Raw genomic sequence first — 20199 nt, forward strand, 5'->3', positions numbered from 1 at the left:
GGGGATCCTTGCAAATTCTTCCTTGCAGATCCCCTCCACTTCCTTCAGGTTGGATGATGAATGTTGGTGGGCAGCCATTTTCAGGTCTCTCCAGAGATGTTCAAATGGGTTTAGGTCAGGGCTCTGGCTGGGCCAGTCAAGAATGGTCACAGAGTTGTTCTGAAACTCCACCTTTGTTATTTTAGCTGTGAGCTTAGGGTCATTGTCTAATTGGAAGGTGAACCTTCGGCCAAGTCTGAGGTCCACAGCACTCTGGAAGACATTTTTATCCAGGGTGTACTTGGCCACATTCATGTTTCCTTCAATGGCAACCAGTGGTCCTGTCTCAGCAGCTGAAAACACCCCCATAGCATGATGCTGCCACCACAATGTTTCACTGTTGGGATTGCATTGGGCAGGTGATGAGCAGTGCCTGGTTTTCTCCACACATACCGCTTAGAATTATCACCAAAAAGGTCTATCTTTGTCTCATCAGACCAGAGAATATTATTTCTCATAGTCTGGGAGTCCTTCATGTGTTTTTTTTAGCGAACTCTCTGCGGGCGAGGAGAGGCTTCCGTCGGGCCACTCAGACATAAAGGCCCGATTAGTCAAGGGCTGCAGTGATAGTTGACTTTGTGGAACTTTCTCCCATCTCCCTACTGCATCTCTGGAGCTCAGCCACAGTGACCTTGGGTTCTTTTTTACCTCTCTCACCAAGGCTCTTCTACCACAATTGCTCAGTTTGGCTGGACGGCCAGGTCTAGGAAGACTTTTGGTGGTCCCAAACTTCTTCCATTTAACCCCTTCCCGACATTTGACGTACTATCCCGTCGAGGTGGGGTGGGCCCGTATGACCGCCGACGGGATAGTACGTCATAGCCGATCGGCCGCGCTCACGGGGGGAGCGCGGCCGATCGCGGCCGGGTGTCGGCTGCATATCGCAGCTGACATCCGGCACTATGTGCCAGGAGCGGTCACGGACCGCCCCCGGCACATTAACCCCCGGCACACCGCGATCAAACATGATCGCGATGTGCCGGCGATGCAGGGAAGCATCGCGCAGGGAGAGGGCTCCCTGCGGGCTTCCCTGAGCCCCCCGCAGCAACGCGATGTGATCGCGTTGCTGCGAGGGTCTTACCTCCCTCCCTGCCTGCTCCAGACCCGGATCCAAGATGGCCGCGGATCCGGGTCCTGCAGGGAGGGAGGTGGCTTCACAGACGCCTGCTCAGAGCAGGCACTGTGAAGCAGCCTGCACTTCAATCAGATCGGTGATCTGTCAGAGTGCTATGCAAACTGACAGATCACCGATCTGTATTGTCCCCCCCTGGGGCAAAGTAAAAAAGTAAAAAAAAAAATTTCCAAATGTGTAAAAAAAAATAAAAAAAAATATTCCAAAATAATGAAAAAAAAAAAAAATATTATTCCCATAAATACATTTCTTTATCTAAATAAAAAAAAAAAACAATAAAAGTACACATATTTAGTATCGCCACGTCCGTAACGACCCAACCTATAAAACTGCCACACTAGTTAACCCCTTCAGTAAACACCGTAAGAAAAAAAAAAAAAAAACGAGGCAAAAAACAACGCTTTATTACCATACCGCCGAACAAAAAGTGGAATAACACGCGATCAAAAAGACTGATATAAATATCCATGGTACCGCTGAAAACGTCATCTTGTCCCGCAAAAAACAAGCCGCCATACAGCATCATCAGCAAAAAAATAAAAAAGTTATAGTCCTGAGAATAAAGCGATACCAAAATAATTATTTTTTCTATAAAATAGTTTTTATCGTATAAAAGCGCCAAAACATAAAAAAAATGATATAAATGAGATATCGCTGTAATCGTACTGACCCGACGAATAAAACTGCTTTATCAATTTTACCAAACCCGGAACGGTATAAACGCCTCTCCCAAAAGAAATTCATGAATAGCAGGTTTTTGGTCATTCTGCCTCACAAAAATCGGAATAAAAAGCGATCAAAAACGGTCACGTGTCCGAAAATGTTACCAATAAAAACGTCAACTCGTCCCGCAAAAAACAAGACCTCACATGACTCTGTGGAGCAAATGTGGAAAAATTATAGGTCTCAAAATGTGGAGACGCAAAAACTTTTTTGCTATAAAAAGCGTCGCTGGTTTCACACTTCCGTTTTTGTCTGCAGCGTTTTTTGCACAAAAAAACGCATGCGTTTTTTCCCTATATTTAACATTGAAAACGCATGCGGTTTTTTTGTACGCGTTTGGTCGCGTTTTCAAACGCATGCGTTTTTTTTCTGCATGCGTTCATTTTCAGAAATACAACCTGCAGTATTTTCTTGCGTTTTTAAGCACATGCGTTTGTTTGCGTTAAAAACGCATGCATTTTTATCGAAAAAAACAGAAAACACACTGAAAAGCCACCCACCACCATCAAGGTGATAAAGGGATCCAAACCCTAACCCTAACTCTACCCCTAACCTCACCCCTAACCGTTTAATGAACATTTTCTGACAGTCATAGTGCCACGTATTTCAGTGCCACGTATTTCAGTGCCATGTATTTCAGTGCCACGTATCACGTATTTCAGTGGCACGTGTTTCAGTGCCACGTATTTCAGTGCCACGTATCACGTATTTCAGTGCCACATATTTTAGTACCACGTATTTCAGTTGCACGTATTTCAGTGCCACGTATTTCAGTGCCACGTATTTCAGTGCCACGTATCACGTATTTCAGTGCCACGTGTTTCAGTGCCACGTATTTAAGTGCCACGTATCACATATTTCAGTGCCACGTATTTCAGTGCCACGTATTTCAGTGCCACGTATTTCAGTGCCACGTATTTCAGTGCCACGTATTTAAGTGCCACATATCACATATTTCAGTGCCACTTATTTAAGTGCCACGTATTTCAGTGCCACGTATTTCAGTGCCACGTATTTCAGTGCCACGTGTTTCAGTGCCACGTATTTAAGTGCCACGTATCACGTATTTCAGTGCCACGTATTTCAGTGCCACGTATTTCAGTGCCACGTATTTCAGTGCCACGTATTTCAGTGCCACGTATTTCAGTGCCACGTATTTAAGTGCCACATATCACATATTTCAGTGCCACTTATTTAAGTGCCACGTATTTCAGTGCCACGTATTTCAGTGCCACGTATTTCAGTGCCACGTATTTCAGTGCCACGTGTTTCAGTGCCACGTATTTAAGTGCCACGTATCACGTATTTCAGTGCCACGTATTTCAGTGCCACGTATTTCAGTGCCACGTATTTCAGTGCCACGTATTTCAGTGCCACGTATTTCAGTGCCACGTATTTCAGTCACGTTTAGGGTTAGGGTTAGGGGTAGGGTTAGGGTTAGGGCTAGGGTTGGAGGTAAAGTTAGGGTTGGGGCTAAAGTTAGGGTTGGGGCTAAAGTTAGGGTTAGGGTTTGGATTACATTTACGTTTGGATTAGGGTTGGGATTAGAATTATGGGTGTGTCAGGGCTAGGGGTGTGGTTAGGGTTACCGTTGGGATTAGGGTTAGGGGTGTGTTTGGGTTAGGGTTTCAGGTAGAATTGGGGGGGTTTCCACTGTCCAGGCACATCAGGGGCTCTCCAAGCGCGACATGGCGTCCAATCTCAATTCCAGCCAATTCTGCGTTGAAAAAGTAAAACAGTGCTCCTTCCCTTCCGAGCTCTCCCGTGCGCCCAAAAAGGGGTTTACCCCAACATATGTGTTATCAGCGTACTCGGGACAAATTGAACAACAACTTCTGGGGTCCAAGTTCTCTTGTTATCCTTAGGAAAATAAAAATTTGGGGGGCTAAAAATCATTTTTGTGGGAAAAAAAAGATGTTTTATTTTCACGGCTCTGCATTATAAACTGTAGTGAAACACTTGGGGGTTCAAAGTTCTCACAACACATCTAGATAAGTTCCTTGGGAGGTCTAGTTTCCAATATGGGGTCACTTGTGGGGGGTTTGTACTGTTTGGGTACATCAGGGGCTCTGCAAATGCAACGTGACGCCTGCAGACCAATCCATTTAAGGCTGCATTCCAAATGGCGCTCCTTCCCTTCCGAGCTCTGTCATGCGCCCAAACAGTGGTTCCCCCCGACATATGGGGTATCAGCGTACTCAGGACAAATTGGACAACAACTTTTGGGGTCTAATTTATCCTGTTACCCTTGTGAAAATACAAAACTGGGGGCTAAAAAATCATTTTTGTGAAAAAAAAAAAAGAATTTTTATTTTCACGGCTTTGCGCTATAAACTTTAGTGAAACACTTGGGGGTTCAAAGTTCTCAAAACACATCTAGATAAGTTCCTTGGGAGGTCTAGTTTCCAATATGGGGTCACTTGTGGGGGGTTTGTACTGTTTGGGTACATCAGGGGCTCTGCAAATGCAACGTGACGGCTGCTGACCAATCCATTTAAGTCTGCATTCCAAATGGCGCTCCTTCCCTTCCGAGCTCTGTCATGCGCCCAAACAGTGGTTCCCCCCCACATATGGGGTATCAGCGTACTCAGGACAAATTGGAAAACAAATTTTGGGGTCCAATTTATTCTGTTACCCTTGTAAAAATACAAAGCTGGGGGCTAAAAAATCATTTTTGAGAAAAAAAAAAAAAATTATTTTCACGGCTCTGCGTTATAATCTGTAGTGAAACACTTGGGGGTTCAAAGCTCTCAAAACACATCTAGATAAGTTCCTTAGGGGGTCTACTTTCCAAAATGGTGTCACTTGTAGGGAGTTTCAATGTTTAGGCACATCAGGGGCTCTCCAAACGCAACATGGCGTCCCATCTCAATTCCAGTCAATTTTGCATTGAAAAGTCAAATGGCGCTCCTTCCCTTCCAAGCTCTGCCATGCGCCCAAACAATGGTTTACACCCACATATGGGGTATCAGCGTACTCAGGACAAATTGCACAACATTTTTTGGGGTCCAATTTCTTCTCTTACCCTTGGGAAAATAAAAAATTGGGGGCGAAAAGATCATTTTTGTGAAAAAAATATGATTTTTTATTTTTACGGCTCTGCATTATAAACTTCTGTGAAGCACTTGGTGGGTCAAAGTGCTCACCACACATCTAGATAAGTTCCTTAGGGGGTCTACTTTCCAAAATGGTGTCACTTGTAGGGAGTTTCAATGTTTAGGCACATCAGGGGCTCTCCAAACGCAACATGGCGTCCCATCTCAATTCCAGTCAATTTTGCATTGAAAAGTCAAATGGCGCTCCTTCCCTTCCAAGCTCTGCCATGCGCCCAAACAATGGTTTACACCCACATATGGGGTATCAGCGTACTCAGGACAAATTGCACAACATTTTTTGGGGTCCAATTTCTTCTCTTACCCTTGGGAAAATAAAAAATTGGGGGCGAAAAGATCATTTTTGTGAAAAAATATGATTTTTTATTTTTACGGCTCTGCATTATAAACTTCTGTGAAGCACTTGGTGGGTCAAAGTGCTCACCACACATCTAGATAAGTTCCTTAGGGGGTCTACTTTCCAAAATGGTGTCACTTGTAGGGAGTTTCAATGTTTAGGCACATCAGGGGCTCTCCAAACGCAACATGGCGTCCCATCTCAATTCCAGTCAATTTTGCATTGAAAAGTCAAATGGCGCTCCTTCCCTTCCAAGCTCTGCCATGCGCCCAAACAATGGTTTACACCCACATATGGGGTATCAGCGTACTCAGGACAAATTGCACAACATTTTTTGGGGTCCAATTTCTTCTCTTACCCTTGGGAAAATAAAAAATTGGGGGCGAAAAGATCATTTTTGTGAAAAAATATGATTTTTTATTTTTACGGCTCTGCATTATAAACTTCTGTGAAGCACTTGGTGGGTCAAAGTGCTCACCACACATCTAGATAAGTTCCTTAGGGGGTCTACTTTCCAAAATGGTGTCACTTGTAGGGAGTTTCAATGTTTAGGCACATCAGGGGCTCTCCAAACGCAACATGGCGTCCCATCTCAATTCCAGTCAATTTTGCATTGAAAAGTCAAATGGCGCTCCTTCCTTCCAAGCTCTGCCATGCGCCCAAACAATGGTTTACACCCACATATGGGGTATCAGTGTACTCAGGACAAATTGCACAACATTTTTTGGGGTCCAATTTCTTCTCTTACCCTTGGGAAAATAAAAAATTGGGGGCGAAAAGATCATTTTTGTGAAAAAATATGATTTTTTATTTTTACGGCTCTGCATTATAAACTTCTGTGAAGCACTTGGTGGGTCAAAGTGCTCACCACACATCTAGATAAGTTCCTTAGGGGGTCTACTTTCCAAAATGGTGTCACTTGTAGGGAGTTTCAATGTTTAGGCACATCAGGGGCTCTCCAAACGCAACATGGCGTCCCATCTCAATTCCAGTCAATTTTGCATTGAAAAGTCAAATGGCGCTCCTTCCCTTCCAAGCTCTGCCATGCGCCTAAACAATGGTTTACACCCACATATGGGGTATCATCGTACTCAGGACAAATTGTACAACAACTTTGGGGGTCCATTTTCTCCTGTTACCCTTGGTAAAATAAAACAAATTGGAGCTGAAATAAATTTTGTGTGAAAAAAAGTTAAATGTTCATTTTTATTTAAACATTCCAAAAATTCCTGTGAAACACCTGAAGGGTTAATAAACTTCTTGAATGTGGTTTTGAGCACCTTGAGGGGTGCAGTTTTTAGAATGGTGTCACACTTGAGTATTTTCTTTCATATAGACCCCTCAAAATGACTTCAAATGAGATGTGGTCCCTAAAAAAAAATGGTGTTGTAAAAATGAGAAATTGCTGGTCAACTTTTAACCCTTATAACTCCGTCACAAAAAAAAATTTTGGTTCCAAAATTGTACTGATGTAAAGTAGACATGTGGGAAATGTTACTTATTAAGTATTTTGCGTGACATATGTCTGTGATTTAAGGGCACAAAAATTCAAAGTTGGAAAATTGCAAAATTTTCAAAATTTTCGCCAAATTTCCATTTTTTTCACAAATAAACGCAAGTTATATCGAATAAATTTTACCTTTAACATGAAGTACAATATGTCACGAGAAAACAATGTCAGAATCGCCAAGATCCGTCAAAGCGTTCCAGAGTTATAGCCTCATAAAGGGACAGTGGTCAGAATTGTAAAAATTGGCCCGGTCATTAACGTGCAAAGCACCCTTGGGGGTGAAGGGGTTAAGGATTATGGAGACCACTGTGCTCTTAGAAACCTTGAGTACTGCAGAAATTCTTTTGTAACCTTGGCCAGATGTGTGCCTTGCCACAATTCCGTCTCTGAGCTTCTTGGCCAGTTCCTTTGACCTTATGATTCTCATTTGGTCTGACATGTACTGTGAGCTGTGAGGTCTTAGGCTACGTTCACATTTGCGTTGTGCGCCGCAGCGTCGGCGACGCAACGCACAACGCAAACAAAAACGCAGCAAAACGCATGCAAAACGCTGCGTTTTGCGACGCATGCGTCCTTTTTTTGGTTGATTTTGGTCGCAGCAAAAATGCAACTTGCTGCGTCCTCTGCGCCCGGACGCGTGCGCCGCAGTGACGCATGCGTCGCAAAACGCAAGTGCAACGCATGTCCATGCGCCCCCATGTTAAATATAGGGGAGCATGACGCATGCGGCGACGCTGCGGCGCCCGACGCTGCGGCGCAGACCGCAAATGTGAACGTAGCCTTATATAGACAGGTGTGTGCCTTTCCAAATCAAGTCCTATCAGTTTAATTAAACACAGCTGGACTCCAATGAAGGAGTAGAATCATCTCAAGGAGGATCACAAGGAAATGGACAGCATGTGACTTATGACCGTGTGATATTTAATTTTTTTCTTTTTTAATAAATATATACAAATTACTACATTTCTGCTTTTTTCAGTCAAGATGGAGTGCAGAGTGTACATTAATGAGCAAAAAATGAACTTTTTTGAATTTACCAAATGGCTGCAATGAAACAAAGAGTGAAAAATTAACAGGGGTCTGAATACTTTCCGTACACACTGTATATCTCCGCTTAGAAAGTCCCATCCAACCATTACAATAGCTAGTTTGTTAACACTGGGAGGATTAAATCTCCTTTTGTGCTCAACAACCAGTGTCTTGTCTGCTCTTATTACAACTGGATATTTTGCACTTGGTATTGTTTCTCAGGCTGTTTTAAAAAGGTTTACTAACTGACTGAGTGGATGAAAAAATCTTTGCAAATTCAAAACTATGTCTTTTTGTGTCTCAAGTATAGTTTCACAATATTGATCAGCTTGCACCTGTTCGTCTACCAAACAGTAAATTTGTAAAAATGTTGGGTCATGATTTGCTACAGGAAGCATCAAACTTATTTTCTGATATATTTGTCCCTGGACTTTAAAATCTGGCATAAATGCAGCTTCCTTAAGTCCAGCTGTTGTACCTAAGGATGTCATCTGGAAAGATGAATTGTATCTCCTAATAATTTGCAGTAAATGCTTGGACTCTTGAGTTGTTCCCGACATGTATGAAAAAAGTGGTTTGAGAGGTAGAGTTAAAGATGGCAAACTGACTTTACCATTTGACCTCCACATACCAACCGATTTAAAGTTTTTGCTTGACAATGTTCTCATATTACGTCCATTTTGCATTATATGCCTTTCAGATGTGACCTATGGTCCTGAATTTTGGGTCATAGTGAAGCGCTTCCAAACTCAAGTCAGCCTGCCTACATCTTTGCATAAGTTGCATATCTCGTATGCGGTAATTTTGATGACATTCATCCTTTTGTTCACATGTTTTCGCATCCCTTGATTCAGCCTGTCTCATCTGTTTCTCCTAAAGACTACGTTACCATTGTTTAGATGTTTTCGCAACCCCTAATTCATCCAGTCTCATCTATTTCCTTTCAAGCCAGGACTCACATTGTTCACTTCTCTCAGCTATTTGAAGCAGTTTTGCTTTCTTAGCTTTTGTATTATCTTGCCCAATAGATGGTCGTTTTTTAGGCTGCATTTTAAAAAACAGTCCTTAGTATATGACCCTTAGTAATCACGTCACACTGATCAGAGATCTAATAAGTTAATCTATATACAGGTCCTTCTCAAACAATTAGCATATAGTGTTAAATTTCATTATTTACCATAATGTAATGATTACAATTAAACTTTCATATATTATAGATTCATTATCCACCAACTGAAATTTGTCAGGTCTTTTATTGTTTTAATACTGATGATTTTGGCATACAACTCCTGATAACCCAAAAAACCTGTCTCAATAAATTAGCATATCAAGAAAAGGTTCTCTAAGGGTACCGTCACACATTGAAATTTCTATCGCTACGACGTTACGATTCGTGACGTTCTAGCGATATCGTTACGATATCGCAGTGTCTGACACGCTACTGCGATCAGGGACCCTGCTGAGAATCGTACGTCGTAGCAGATCGTTTGGAACTTTCTTTCGTCGCTTGATCACCCGCTGACATCGCTGGATCGTTGTGTGTGACAGCGGTGCTGCGCTCTGCTCTCACTGTACGGCTGCACTCAGAGCAGGAAGCAGACGGCAAGGGACCTGAAGGACACCGACGGGTGAGTATGTACTGTTTGTTTTTTTACGTTTACGCTGGTAACCAGGGTAAACATCGGGTTACTAAGCGCGGCCCTGCGCTTAGTTACCCGATGTTTACCCTGGTTACCCGGGGGACTTCGGCATCGCTCCAGCGCCGTGATTGCAACGTGTGACCGCAGTCTACGACGCTGGAGCGATGATCATACGACGCTGCGACGTCACGAATCGTGCCGTCGCAGCGATGAAAATTTCAATGTGTGACGGTACCCTAAATGACCTATTACCCTAATCTTCTGAATCAACTAATTAACTCTAAACACATGCAAAAGATACTTGAGGCTTTTAAAAACTCCCTGCCTGGTTCATTACTCAAAACCCCCATCATGGGTAAGACTAGCGACCTGACAGATGTCAAGAAGGCCATCATTGACACCCTCAAGCAAGAGGGTAAGACCCAGAAAGAAATTTCTCAACAAATAGGCTGTTCCCAGAGTGCTGCATCAAGGCACCTCAATGGTAAGTCTGTTGGAAGGAAACAATGTGGCAGAAAACGCTGTACAACGAGAAGAGGTGACCGGACCCTGAGGAAGATTGTGGAGAAGGACCGATTCCAGACCTTGGGGAACCTGAGGAAGCAGTGGACTGAGTCTGGTGTGGAAACATCCAGAGCCACCGTGCACAGGCGTGTGCAGGAAATGGGCTACAGGTGCCGCATTCCCCAGGTAAAGCCACTTTTTAAGTGGTCCCAAGTACTTTTTTCTGATGAAAGCAAATTTTGCATGTCATTCGGAAATCAAGGTGCCAGAGACTGGAGGAAGACTGGGGAGAAGGAAATGCCAAAATGCCTGAAGTCCAGTGTCAAGTACCCACAGTCAGTGATGGTTTGGGGTGCCATGTCAGCTGCTGGTGTTGGTCCACTGTGTTTCATCAAGGGCAGGGTCAATGCAGCTAGCTATCAGGAGATTTTGGAGCACTTCATGCTTCCATCGGCTGAAATGCTTTATGGAGATGAAGATTTCATTTTTCAGCACGACCTGGCACCTGCTCACAGTGCCAAAACCACTGGTAAATGGTTTACTGACCATGGTATTACTGTGCTCAATTGGCCTGCCAACTCTCCTGACCTGAACCCCATAGAGAATCTGTGGGATATTGTGAAGAGAAAGTTGAGAGACGCAAGACCCAACACTCTGGATGAGCTTAAGGCCGCTATTGAAGCATCCTGGGCCTCCATAACATCTCAGCAGTGTCACAGGCTGATTGCCTCCATGCCACGCCGCATTGAAGCAGTCATTTCTGCCAAAGGATTCCCGACCAAGTATTGAGTGCATAACTGAACATTATTATTTGATGGTTTTTTTGTTTGTTATTAAAAAACACTTTTATTTGATTGGACGGGTGAAATATGCTAATTTATTGAGACAGGTTTTTTGGGTTATCAGGAGTTGTATGCCAAAATCATCAGTATTAAAACAATAAAAGACCTGACAAATTTCAGTTGGTGGATAATGAATCTATAATATATGAAAGTTTAATTGTAATTATTACATTATGGTAAATAATGAAATTTAACACTATATGCTAATTTTTTGAGAAGGACCTGTATAAAGCAGAAAATGTGTGACTGCCTCACAGACTGTTCAAGTTGTCCATAGCAACCAATCAGAGCTCAGCTTTCAATTTATCTCAGAAGCTTCAATGCTAAAAGATGCACTCTGGTTGCTATAGGTAACCAGAACGATCTTACTGTGAGGCAAGTCTCATAAATGAGGCCCCAGTTACTTCTGCAACAGCTGTTGCTATAAAAACAGACTTTAGAGCGACTTATCAGGTTGCCCACCTTAGCGACTATGTGGTTGCTGCCCCTTTAAGAGCGACTCTTTGCTGCTGTCCCGTCTAGATCTTTAGGACCTTTTGGGAAACAACTGAGGTTTGCATTGAACATACAGACACCCATTTTCTCCTATATTTCTGTAGAGGTCTTAATTCTCGTGGCTAAATCTCGTGAAGGGGGATATTTTGTGTGCTAATGTTCGCAGTATTTTTAGTCTGGTGTTAAAGACGGGCAGCGCAAAATTTCCCTAAAATCAGGTGTAAAATGTGTTTTTTTTATTCCATGTGCTAGTACACACAGATATTCTGCCTTATATATATATATATATATATATATATATATATATATATATATATATATATATATATATATATATACATATATATATATATATATATATATATATATATATATATATATATATATATATATATATATATATATATATATATACAGTGCCTACAAGTAGTATTCAACCCCCTGCAGATTTAGCAGGTTTAATAAGATGCAAATAAGTTAGAGCCTTCAAACTTCAAACAAGAGCAGGATTTATTAACGGATGCATAAATCTTACAAACCAAAAAGTTTTGTTGCTCAGTTAAATTTTTATAAATTTTAAACATAAAAGTGTGGGTCAATTATTATTCAACCCCTAGGTTTAATATTTTGTGGAATAACCTTTGTTTGCAATTACAGCTAATAATCGTCTTTTATAAGACCTGATCAGGCCGGCACAGGTCTCTGGAGTTATCTTGGCCCACTCCTCCATGCAGATCTTCTCCAAGTTATCTAGGTTCTTTGGGTGTCTCATGTGGACTTTAATCTTGAGCTCCTTCCACAAGTTTTCAATTGGGTTAAGGTCAGGAGACTGACTAGGCCACTGCAACACCTTGATTTTTTGCCTCTTGAACCAGGCCTTGGTTTTCATGGCTGTGTGCTTTGGGTCGTTGTCTTGTTGGAAGATGAAATGACGACCCATCTTAAGATCCTTGATGGAGGAGCGGAGGTTCTTGGCCAAAATCTCCAGGTAGGCCATGCTATCCATCTTCCCATGGATGCGGACCAGATGGCCAGGCCCCTTGGCTGAGAAACAGCCCCACAGCATGATGCTGCCACCACCATGCTTGACTGTAGGGATGGTATTCTTGGGGTCGTATGCAGTGCCATCCAGTCTCCAAACGTCACGTGTGTGGTTGGCACCAAAGATCTCGATCTTGGTCTCATCAGACCAGAGAACCTTGAACCAGTCAGTCTCAGAGTCCTCCAAGTGATCATGAGCAAACTGTAGACGAGCCTTGACATGACGCTTTGAAAGTAAAGGTACCTTACTGGCTCGTCTGGAACGGAGACCATTGCGGTGGAGTACGTTACTTATGATATTGACTGAAACCAATGTCCCCACTGCCATGAGATCTTCCCGGAGCTCCTTCCTTGTTGTCCTTGGGTTAGCCTTGACTCTTCGGACAAGCCTGGCCTCGGCACGGGAGGAAACTTTCAAAGGCTGTCCAGGCCGTGGAAGGCTAACAGTAGTTCCATAAGCCTTCCACTTCCGGATGATGCTCCCAACAGTGGAGACAGGTAGGCCCAACTCCTTGGAAAGGGTTTTGTACCCCTTGCCAGCCTTGTGACCCTCCACGATCTTGTCTCTGATGGCCTTGGAATGCTCCTTTGTCTTTCCCATGTTGACCATGTATGAGTGCTGTTCACAAGTTTGGGGAGGGTCTTAAATAGTCAGAAAAGGCTGGAAAAAGAGATAATTAATCCAAACATGTGAAGCTCATTGTTCTTTGTGCCTGAACTACTTCTTAATGCTTTAGGGGAACCAAACAGAATTCTGGTGGGTTGAGGGGTTGAATAATAAATGACCCTCTGAAATAACTTGTCACAATTTAAAAAAAAAATAAACAAAGAAATAACATTCTTTTTTGCTGCAGTGCATTTCACACTTCCAGGCTGATCTACAGTCCAAATGTCACAATGCCAAGTTAATTCCAAATGTGTAAACCTGCTAAATCTGCAGGGGGTTGAATACTACTTGTAGGCACTGTATATATATATATATTTAAAGAAAAATATTATTATTATTTATTATTATATCGCCATTTATTCCATGGCGCTTTACATGTGAGGACGGGTATACATAATAAAAACAAGTACAGTACAATACAAGTCACAGTGGTACAGGAGGAGAGAGGACCCTGCCTGCGAGGGCTCACAATCTACAAGGGTTAGGTGAGGATACAATAGGCGAGGGTAGAGCTGATCGTGCAGTGGCTTGGTCGAGCAATGGTTACTGCAGGTTGTAGGCTTGTCAGAAGAGGTGGGTCTTCAAGTTCTTTTTGAAAGTTTCGATGGTAGGTGAGAATCTAATATGTTGTGGTAGAGAGTTCCAGAGTAGGGGGGGATGCGCGGGAGAAATCTTGTATGCGACTGTGGGATGAGGAGATAAGAGGGGAGTAGAGAAGGAGATGTTATGAGGATTGGAAGTTGCGTGCAGGTAAGTACCGGGAGACGAGGTCACAGTTGTATGGTGGATACAGGCTGTGGATGGCTTTGTATATCATGGTTAGGATTTTGAACTGGAGTCTTTTGGTGTAATGGGGAGCCAGTGCAGGGATTGACAGAGGGGAGAGGCCAGGGAATAGCGGGGGGACAAGTGGATTAGTTGGGCAGCAGAGTTTAGAATAGATTGGAGTGGTGTGAGAGCGTTAGGGCTCATTTCCACATGCGAGGCACACGTCCGTATGTCGCATGTGGAGACCAAGCTGTGGCGCCGGCACTTTGGAGCGGAGCGTGCGGCTCCATGTGTTCCTATGCGGCCGCACGCTCCGCTCCTGAGTGCCGGCGCCACAGCTTGGTTTCCACATGCGAGATACGGACGTGTGCCTCGCATGTGGAAATGAGCCCTTAGAGGGGAGGCCACAGAGCAGGAGGTTGCAGTAGTCAAGGCCAGAGATTATGAGGGCATGGACTAGGGTTTTTGCAGATTCTTTTTGGTGAGGAATGTACGGATCCGTGAAATATTTTTGAGTTGAAGTTGGCAGGAAGTGGAAAGGGCTTGTATATGTGGTTTGAAAGAGAGATCAGTGTCAAGGATAACCCCGAGGCAGCGAGCTTCTGGGAGTGGGGAGAGTGGGCAGCCGTTTACTGTCCGTTGGAGGGATTGAGTAAGATGGGGGAAAGATGATGAGTTCTGTTTTATCCATATTCAGTTTTAGAAATCTAGCAGAGAAGAGGGATGAAATAGCAGACAGATATTGTGGGATTCTTTTTAGTAGGGTGGTGATATCTGGTCCAGAGATGTAGATCTGTGTGTCATCAGCATAGAGGTGATACTGAAAGCCGTGAGATTCTATGAGCTGTCTGAGGCCGAAGGTGTAAATGGAGAAGAGCAGTGGCCCTAGGACTGAACCTTGCGGGACTCCGACAGATAGGGGGAGCGGTGAGGAGGTGGTGTGCGAGTGGGAGATGCTGAATGTCCGGTCTGTCAGGTATGACGCGATCCAAGATAGGGCCAAATCTGTGATGCCAAGAGATGAGAGGGTCTGTAGTAATAGGGAATGGTCCACTGTGTCAAAGGCAGAGGACAGGTCCAGGAGGAGGAGGACAGAGAAGTGTCGCTTGGCCTAGGCAGTTAATAGGTCATTGGTGACCTTAGTTAGGGCAGTTTCAGTAGAGTGGTGTGGCCGGAAGCCAGATTGTAAGCGGTCGAAGAGGGAGCAAGAAGAGGGGTGGGTGGACAGTTCAAGATGGACATGTTGTTCCAGTAGTTTTGAGGCATAGGGGAGAAGTGATATGAGGCGATAGCTAGATGCAGAGGATGGGTCAAGGGAGGGCTTTTTGAGGATAGGTGTGATAGAGGCATGTTTAAAGCTTGAGGGGAAAACACCAGTTGTTAGTGATAGGTTGAAGAGATGGGTTAGGGTTGGGATGAAGACTGTGGTGAGGTTTGGGATGAAGTGGGATGGGATTGGGTCAAGTGCACAGGTGGTGAGATGTGATCTTGAGAGTATAGTGGAGATTTTATCTTCTGTAATGGTGGAGAAGTAGGTTTTGGAGGTGGAGGGCTGGGCAGTTAGGAGGAAGGGCTCTGGGGGTTGTCGACCAAAACTGTCTCTTATGTTATCAATCTTCCGCTTGAAAAATGAGTCAAAGTCTTCAGCGGAGATGAGTGGAGAGGGAAGAGGAGCTGGGGGATGGATGAGAGAATTGAAGATGTTGAATAGCTGTTTAGGGTTGTGAGACAGGGAGGATATGAGAGATGAGAAATAGGTTTGTTTTGCTGTGGCAAGTGTGGCCTTGAAAGTAGTGAGAGACTGTTTGAATGCGATGAAGTCCTCATTGGAGTAGGATCTTTTCCATCTCCGCTCAGCAACCCTGGAAGCCTGTCTCAGTTTTTTGGTCAGGCTGGTGTGCCAGGGCTGTATATTTATTTTACTAGCTTTGGTATGTGTGAGAGGGGCAACTGATTCCAGAGCTGCAGCTATTGTGGTCTTATATAGAGTGGCTGCGGCATCCGCATTGTGTAAGGAACTTATGTCTGTAAGAGGAAGAAGGGATTCAGACAGTGAGTGTAGATCAAGGTTTTTAAAATTTATGCGAGGGTGTGCGAGTTTGTGGAGTGGGGAAAAATATGATAGATTTTATTAGTAGGTGTAAAGAAGAAAGCTAAATACTGTAAAATAATAAATCTGCTCATATGTTTCCCTTATTATCTACAGTAATTGTATTATTACACAGGATTTTATGATGTTACATAGGCTCATCTTCTCATTCAGGTCTCTACAATATCAGATTCTCTTAGTGAATGAAGATCTTCTATATAAGAGAATTTTCCTGAATTACCCATCAAGGATTGATATGGACAGAGACAAGATGGCGGAGAGGATATTACACCTCACCCTAGAGATCATCTTCCGGCTTACTGGAGAGGTGAGAGATTCTGATGACATCACATTACATCATTCTTATCAATGGGAATAACAGATGGACAAAACTGGAGAGGTGAGGACTCTGGAGATGTCTGTAGTGAGATTTATTAATGTGTCTCTCCATAACCAGGCTTACACAGTAGTGAAGAAGACCTCTAGTGAGCGCTGCCAGGACCCTGTGTCTCAGGGATGGGGAGAACCCCTGAGCCTAATAATGGGGCCTCAACCTCCCCCCCTGATACATGAGGACATCAATGACCAAAATATCCTTCAACTCACCTACAAGATGATTGAGCTTCTGACTGGAGAGGTGACACTGCTGGGAATGCTGGGACTTTATACAGTAACGCTATGAAGGGATTGGGGAATAACGGTATCATTGTATGTGTCAGGTTCCTATAAGGTGTCAGGATGTCACTGTCTATTTCTCCATGGAGGAGTGGGAGTATTTAGAAAAACACAAAGATCTGTACAAGGACATCATGATGAAGGTTCCCCAGCCCCACACATCACCAGGTAATAGACAGAACTAAACACACTCTGCCTATAATTATCTGTATGTAAAGAATGGATTCAGTCCCTATATGTGTTTACTCCAGATCTATCCAGTAAGAGAACAACAACAGAGAGATGTCCCCAACCTCTTCTTCCACAGGACTGTAAACAAGAAGATCCCAATGTTACTCAGGATCATCAGGTAGACTGAGAGAAGGTGTCATGAGATCTCTTCTATGATGTGTAGACGGCTGTGAAGGTCTTGTGCTGGGTCTTGTTTTATCCACAAGTATTATATGTTTTATACTTGTGTAATGAGAATGGCAGAGATGGCAGGATTAGAGCTGATCGTAGATGTGACTTCTTCATCTGTCTGTGACTTTTACAATATTTGTTTCAGGGTGAAGATCTGACCCATATTAATAATACAGAGACATATTTGAGGAGTGATGATCTGTGTAAAGAGGAGATTCCTACATATGGTTACCCAGGTGAGTAGTAACCACTATTTGCAGAGCAGTCACAGATTCTTCTCCGTCATCTGTGGCTGCTTTATCGGTGGTGTAGTGGTCGGCCGTACTACAATCACCATGTTCTTCTAGAATATGACATATTTAATCACCCAAAACTGTTCAAATTAATTTGGGTACTGAAAGCCTTTTACTATAGAACTTACAACCTGGAGGATCCACCTACCCCCAGGGATTAGAAGACGCTAATCCTCACCTGCCCAGATCTGTAAACGGCAAAGCCAAATGACAGCGTATGTTGTGCTAACAAGATAAAAAAAATCACTTGAAGAAAAATATTTTGAGCTTGTAAGAAAAAGCGGAGGGTAATGATGCTGTTGGCTTCCTAGAACCCTGATATCTTATTGGATGAATCTACCTTCTCTCCCTTCTGTGTTTCTGAACGTGCTCTTACGGTCCCTACAAGACCAGGTCCAGTCTTTCTGGCCAAACTTCACTTTTATGATCAACAACATTGAATGTACAATGAGGGCCAAGTGTGAATTTCTGTGCAATAACAACAGAGTTTCCCTTTATCTTGACTTTTCAATTTCTTTTTAAACCGACTAACTTCAAGGAGCATTGTGATAAACTACATATAAAACATTACACCTGTGCCATGATGTAACTCTAATATTTGAAGGGAAAAAGGGAGACACAAAGCGTAAATAGGGTCATTTCTCACAAAAGAATGGAGGAATCACCAAGAAAATCGCTCACCTGGTGAAGCTGAAAGCAGGCATGTACAGATTTCGGCTGCCGCAGATTCACAAGCCGGTCACCGACCATGAAGCAGTATACTATAGGAAGTGTGGATTTAAATCCACGATGCCATAATAATGATGAGGTTTCAGTTGGTAGTAGACATAAAACAGTGGTTTATTCAATGTGTTTCAGGGCTCTTATGGCCCCTTCTTCAGGAATTACCACATACAACATGTTGTATGTGGTAATTCCTGAAGAAGGGGCCATAAGAGCCCTGAAACGTGTTGAATAAACCACTGTTTTATGTCTACTACCAACTGAAACCTCATTATTACGGAAGCGCAGTTTTTAATCCACACTTCCTATAGTATACTGCATGATATAACTCTAAGCTGTGCGTGGTTGATGGCTGTAATATACATTTATTCACACCACCAGGAGTTTTGGCATGGCTCGAGCCCTGGTTTCATGGATTCACTCCACATCTGTTGTGAATTCTATTTTTGGGCTCCCTCTAGTGGTCACAAGCGGTACTGTGTAGTGTTGTCTTTCTGCAGGTTGGCTGCATCAGCTGGTTCATTATCCTTGGTTGGTTTCCTATTTAGCTCACCTGGAGACTCAGTTCCTTGCCTGCTATCAATGTATTCAGTGCTCTTCAGATTCCTTGTGGCTACCTTGCTCCCAGTCTCTCCAAGACAAGCTAAGTTTTTGTTTGATCATTTTTTGATTATCAGTGTTCATTATGTTTTTAGTCCAGCTCGCTAAAATGTGATTTCCTCGCTTGCTGGTTGCTCTAGGGGACTGAGTTTCTCCCCCCACACCGTTAGTTGGTGTGAGGGTTCTTGAAATCTCAGAGTGGATATTTTGTAAGGGTTTTTTACTGACCGCATAGATTCCCTTTTCTATTTTCTGCTATCTAGTATTAGTGGGCCTCATTTGCTGAATCTGCTTTCACCCCTGTGTATGTGCCTTCCTCTTACCTCACCGTTATTATCTGTTGGGGGCTTCTATATCTTTTGGGATTATTTCTCTGGAGGCAAGAGAGGTCTTTCTTTCTCTCTAGGGGTAGTTAGTTCCTCAGGCTGGCTCGAGACGTCCAGGATTTTTAGGCACGTTCACCGGCTACTTCTAGTGTGTTTGGATAGGTTCAGATTTGCGGTCAGTCCAGTTTGCCACCTCCCTAGAGCTTGTCCTATGTTTGTTACTTAGCCGGAGTAATTTGTGATCCTCAACCACTAAGGATCATAACACACATCATAAATTACATTATGTTTTCGATCCCAAGGAAATCAGATTACAACACAATCTCTCCTGAAATGGGGAGCACTAATACTTTCTCTACTCTTCTGGTCAGAACTCACAGTAACTCCAATGGTCCACCATAAATGAGTGCAACTCCGGTTTAGTGTTGGAGCTCTCCTCTCAAACATATGTTGTTGCTAAAGATGCTACATAGAATAAAAAAAGTCTCTTTTTACTGGTTCTTTCTGCATAATAGTTTGATTGTGGTGGGATCGGCCTACCTCACTCATGTGAGTCTACAATACCCCAGTATCTTTAAAAAAGAGGTCTCTATTTCCTCTGCCAAATGCCCGAGATCTAAATTTAAGACACATCAGCTCTTCACTATTATAAAAAGTTCTCTTTAAATGTCTAATATTTCTTCTTGAAATTCATCTGACAGAAAATATTGGCCTTAGATAAACGATAGTTTAGATTGCCAAGAGCCACCAAACCCCATACACTAATTACCCCAGAGAGGTTTCACCACTAGTTACTCATTTTTTATTTAAGAAGACTGTTGCGTTTGATCATCATCAGTAGATGTGTTGTTGTCTATAGTCAGTTTTTGACTACAGTATTTAGTGCCCAAAATACTCTTGATTTAACCACTTCCTGAAGCCAGTTTTGTGGTTTTTTAACCCCTTTGTGTCAGAGCCAATTTGCAGCTTAATGACCAGGCCAATTTTTACAATTCTGACCACTGTCATTTTATGTGATTATAACTCTGGAACGCTTTAACGGATCCCACTGATTCTGAGAATGTTTTTTCGGGACTCATTGTACTTCATGTTAGTGGTAAAATTTATTTGATATGTCTTGTGTTTATTTTTGAAAAAAATGGAAATATGGCAAAAAAATTTAAAATGTTGTAATTTTCAAACTTTTAATTTTTATGCCCTTAAATCAGAGAGATATGTCACACAAAATACTTAATAAATAACATTTCCCAC

The 20199-nt window shown here is 42.9% G+C and overlaps 1 protein-coding gene across 2 annotated transcripts in view; it reads left to right on the forward strand.

Moving 5' to 3' along the window:
- The window catches only part of LOC143765033 (uncharacterized), a 38182-nt gene that overhangs the window by 12353 nt on the left and 5630 nt on the right, over positions 1–20199 (forward strand). For both annotated transcript variants that reach the window (XM_077251269.1, XM_077251271.1), the window contains 5 exons: positions 16104–16257; positions 16387–16566; positions 16649–16772; positions 16856–16953; positions 17152–17242. In XM_077251269.1, the coding sequence (XP_077107384.1) occupies positions 16104–16257; positions 16387–16566; positions 16649–16772; positions 16856–16953; positions 17152–17242 (647 nt within the window). The remainder of the gene's footprint in view (positions 1–16103; positions 16258–16386; positions 16567–16648; positions 16773–16855; positions 16954–17151; positions 17243–20199) is intronic.

This window comes from Ranitomeya variabilis, chromosome 4 (genome assembly GCF_051348905.1).
Source record: "Ranitomeya variabilis isolate aRanVar5 chromosome 4, aRanVar5.hap1, whole genome shotgun sequence".
Lineage (NCBI taxonomy): Eukaryota > Metazoa > Chordata > Amphibia > Anura > Dendrobatidae > Ranitomeya > Ranitomeya variabilis.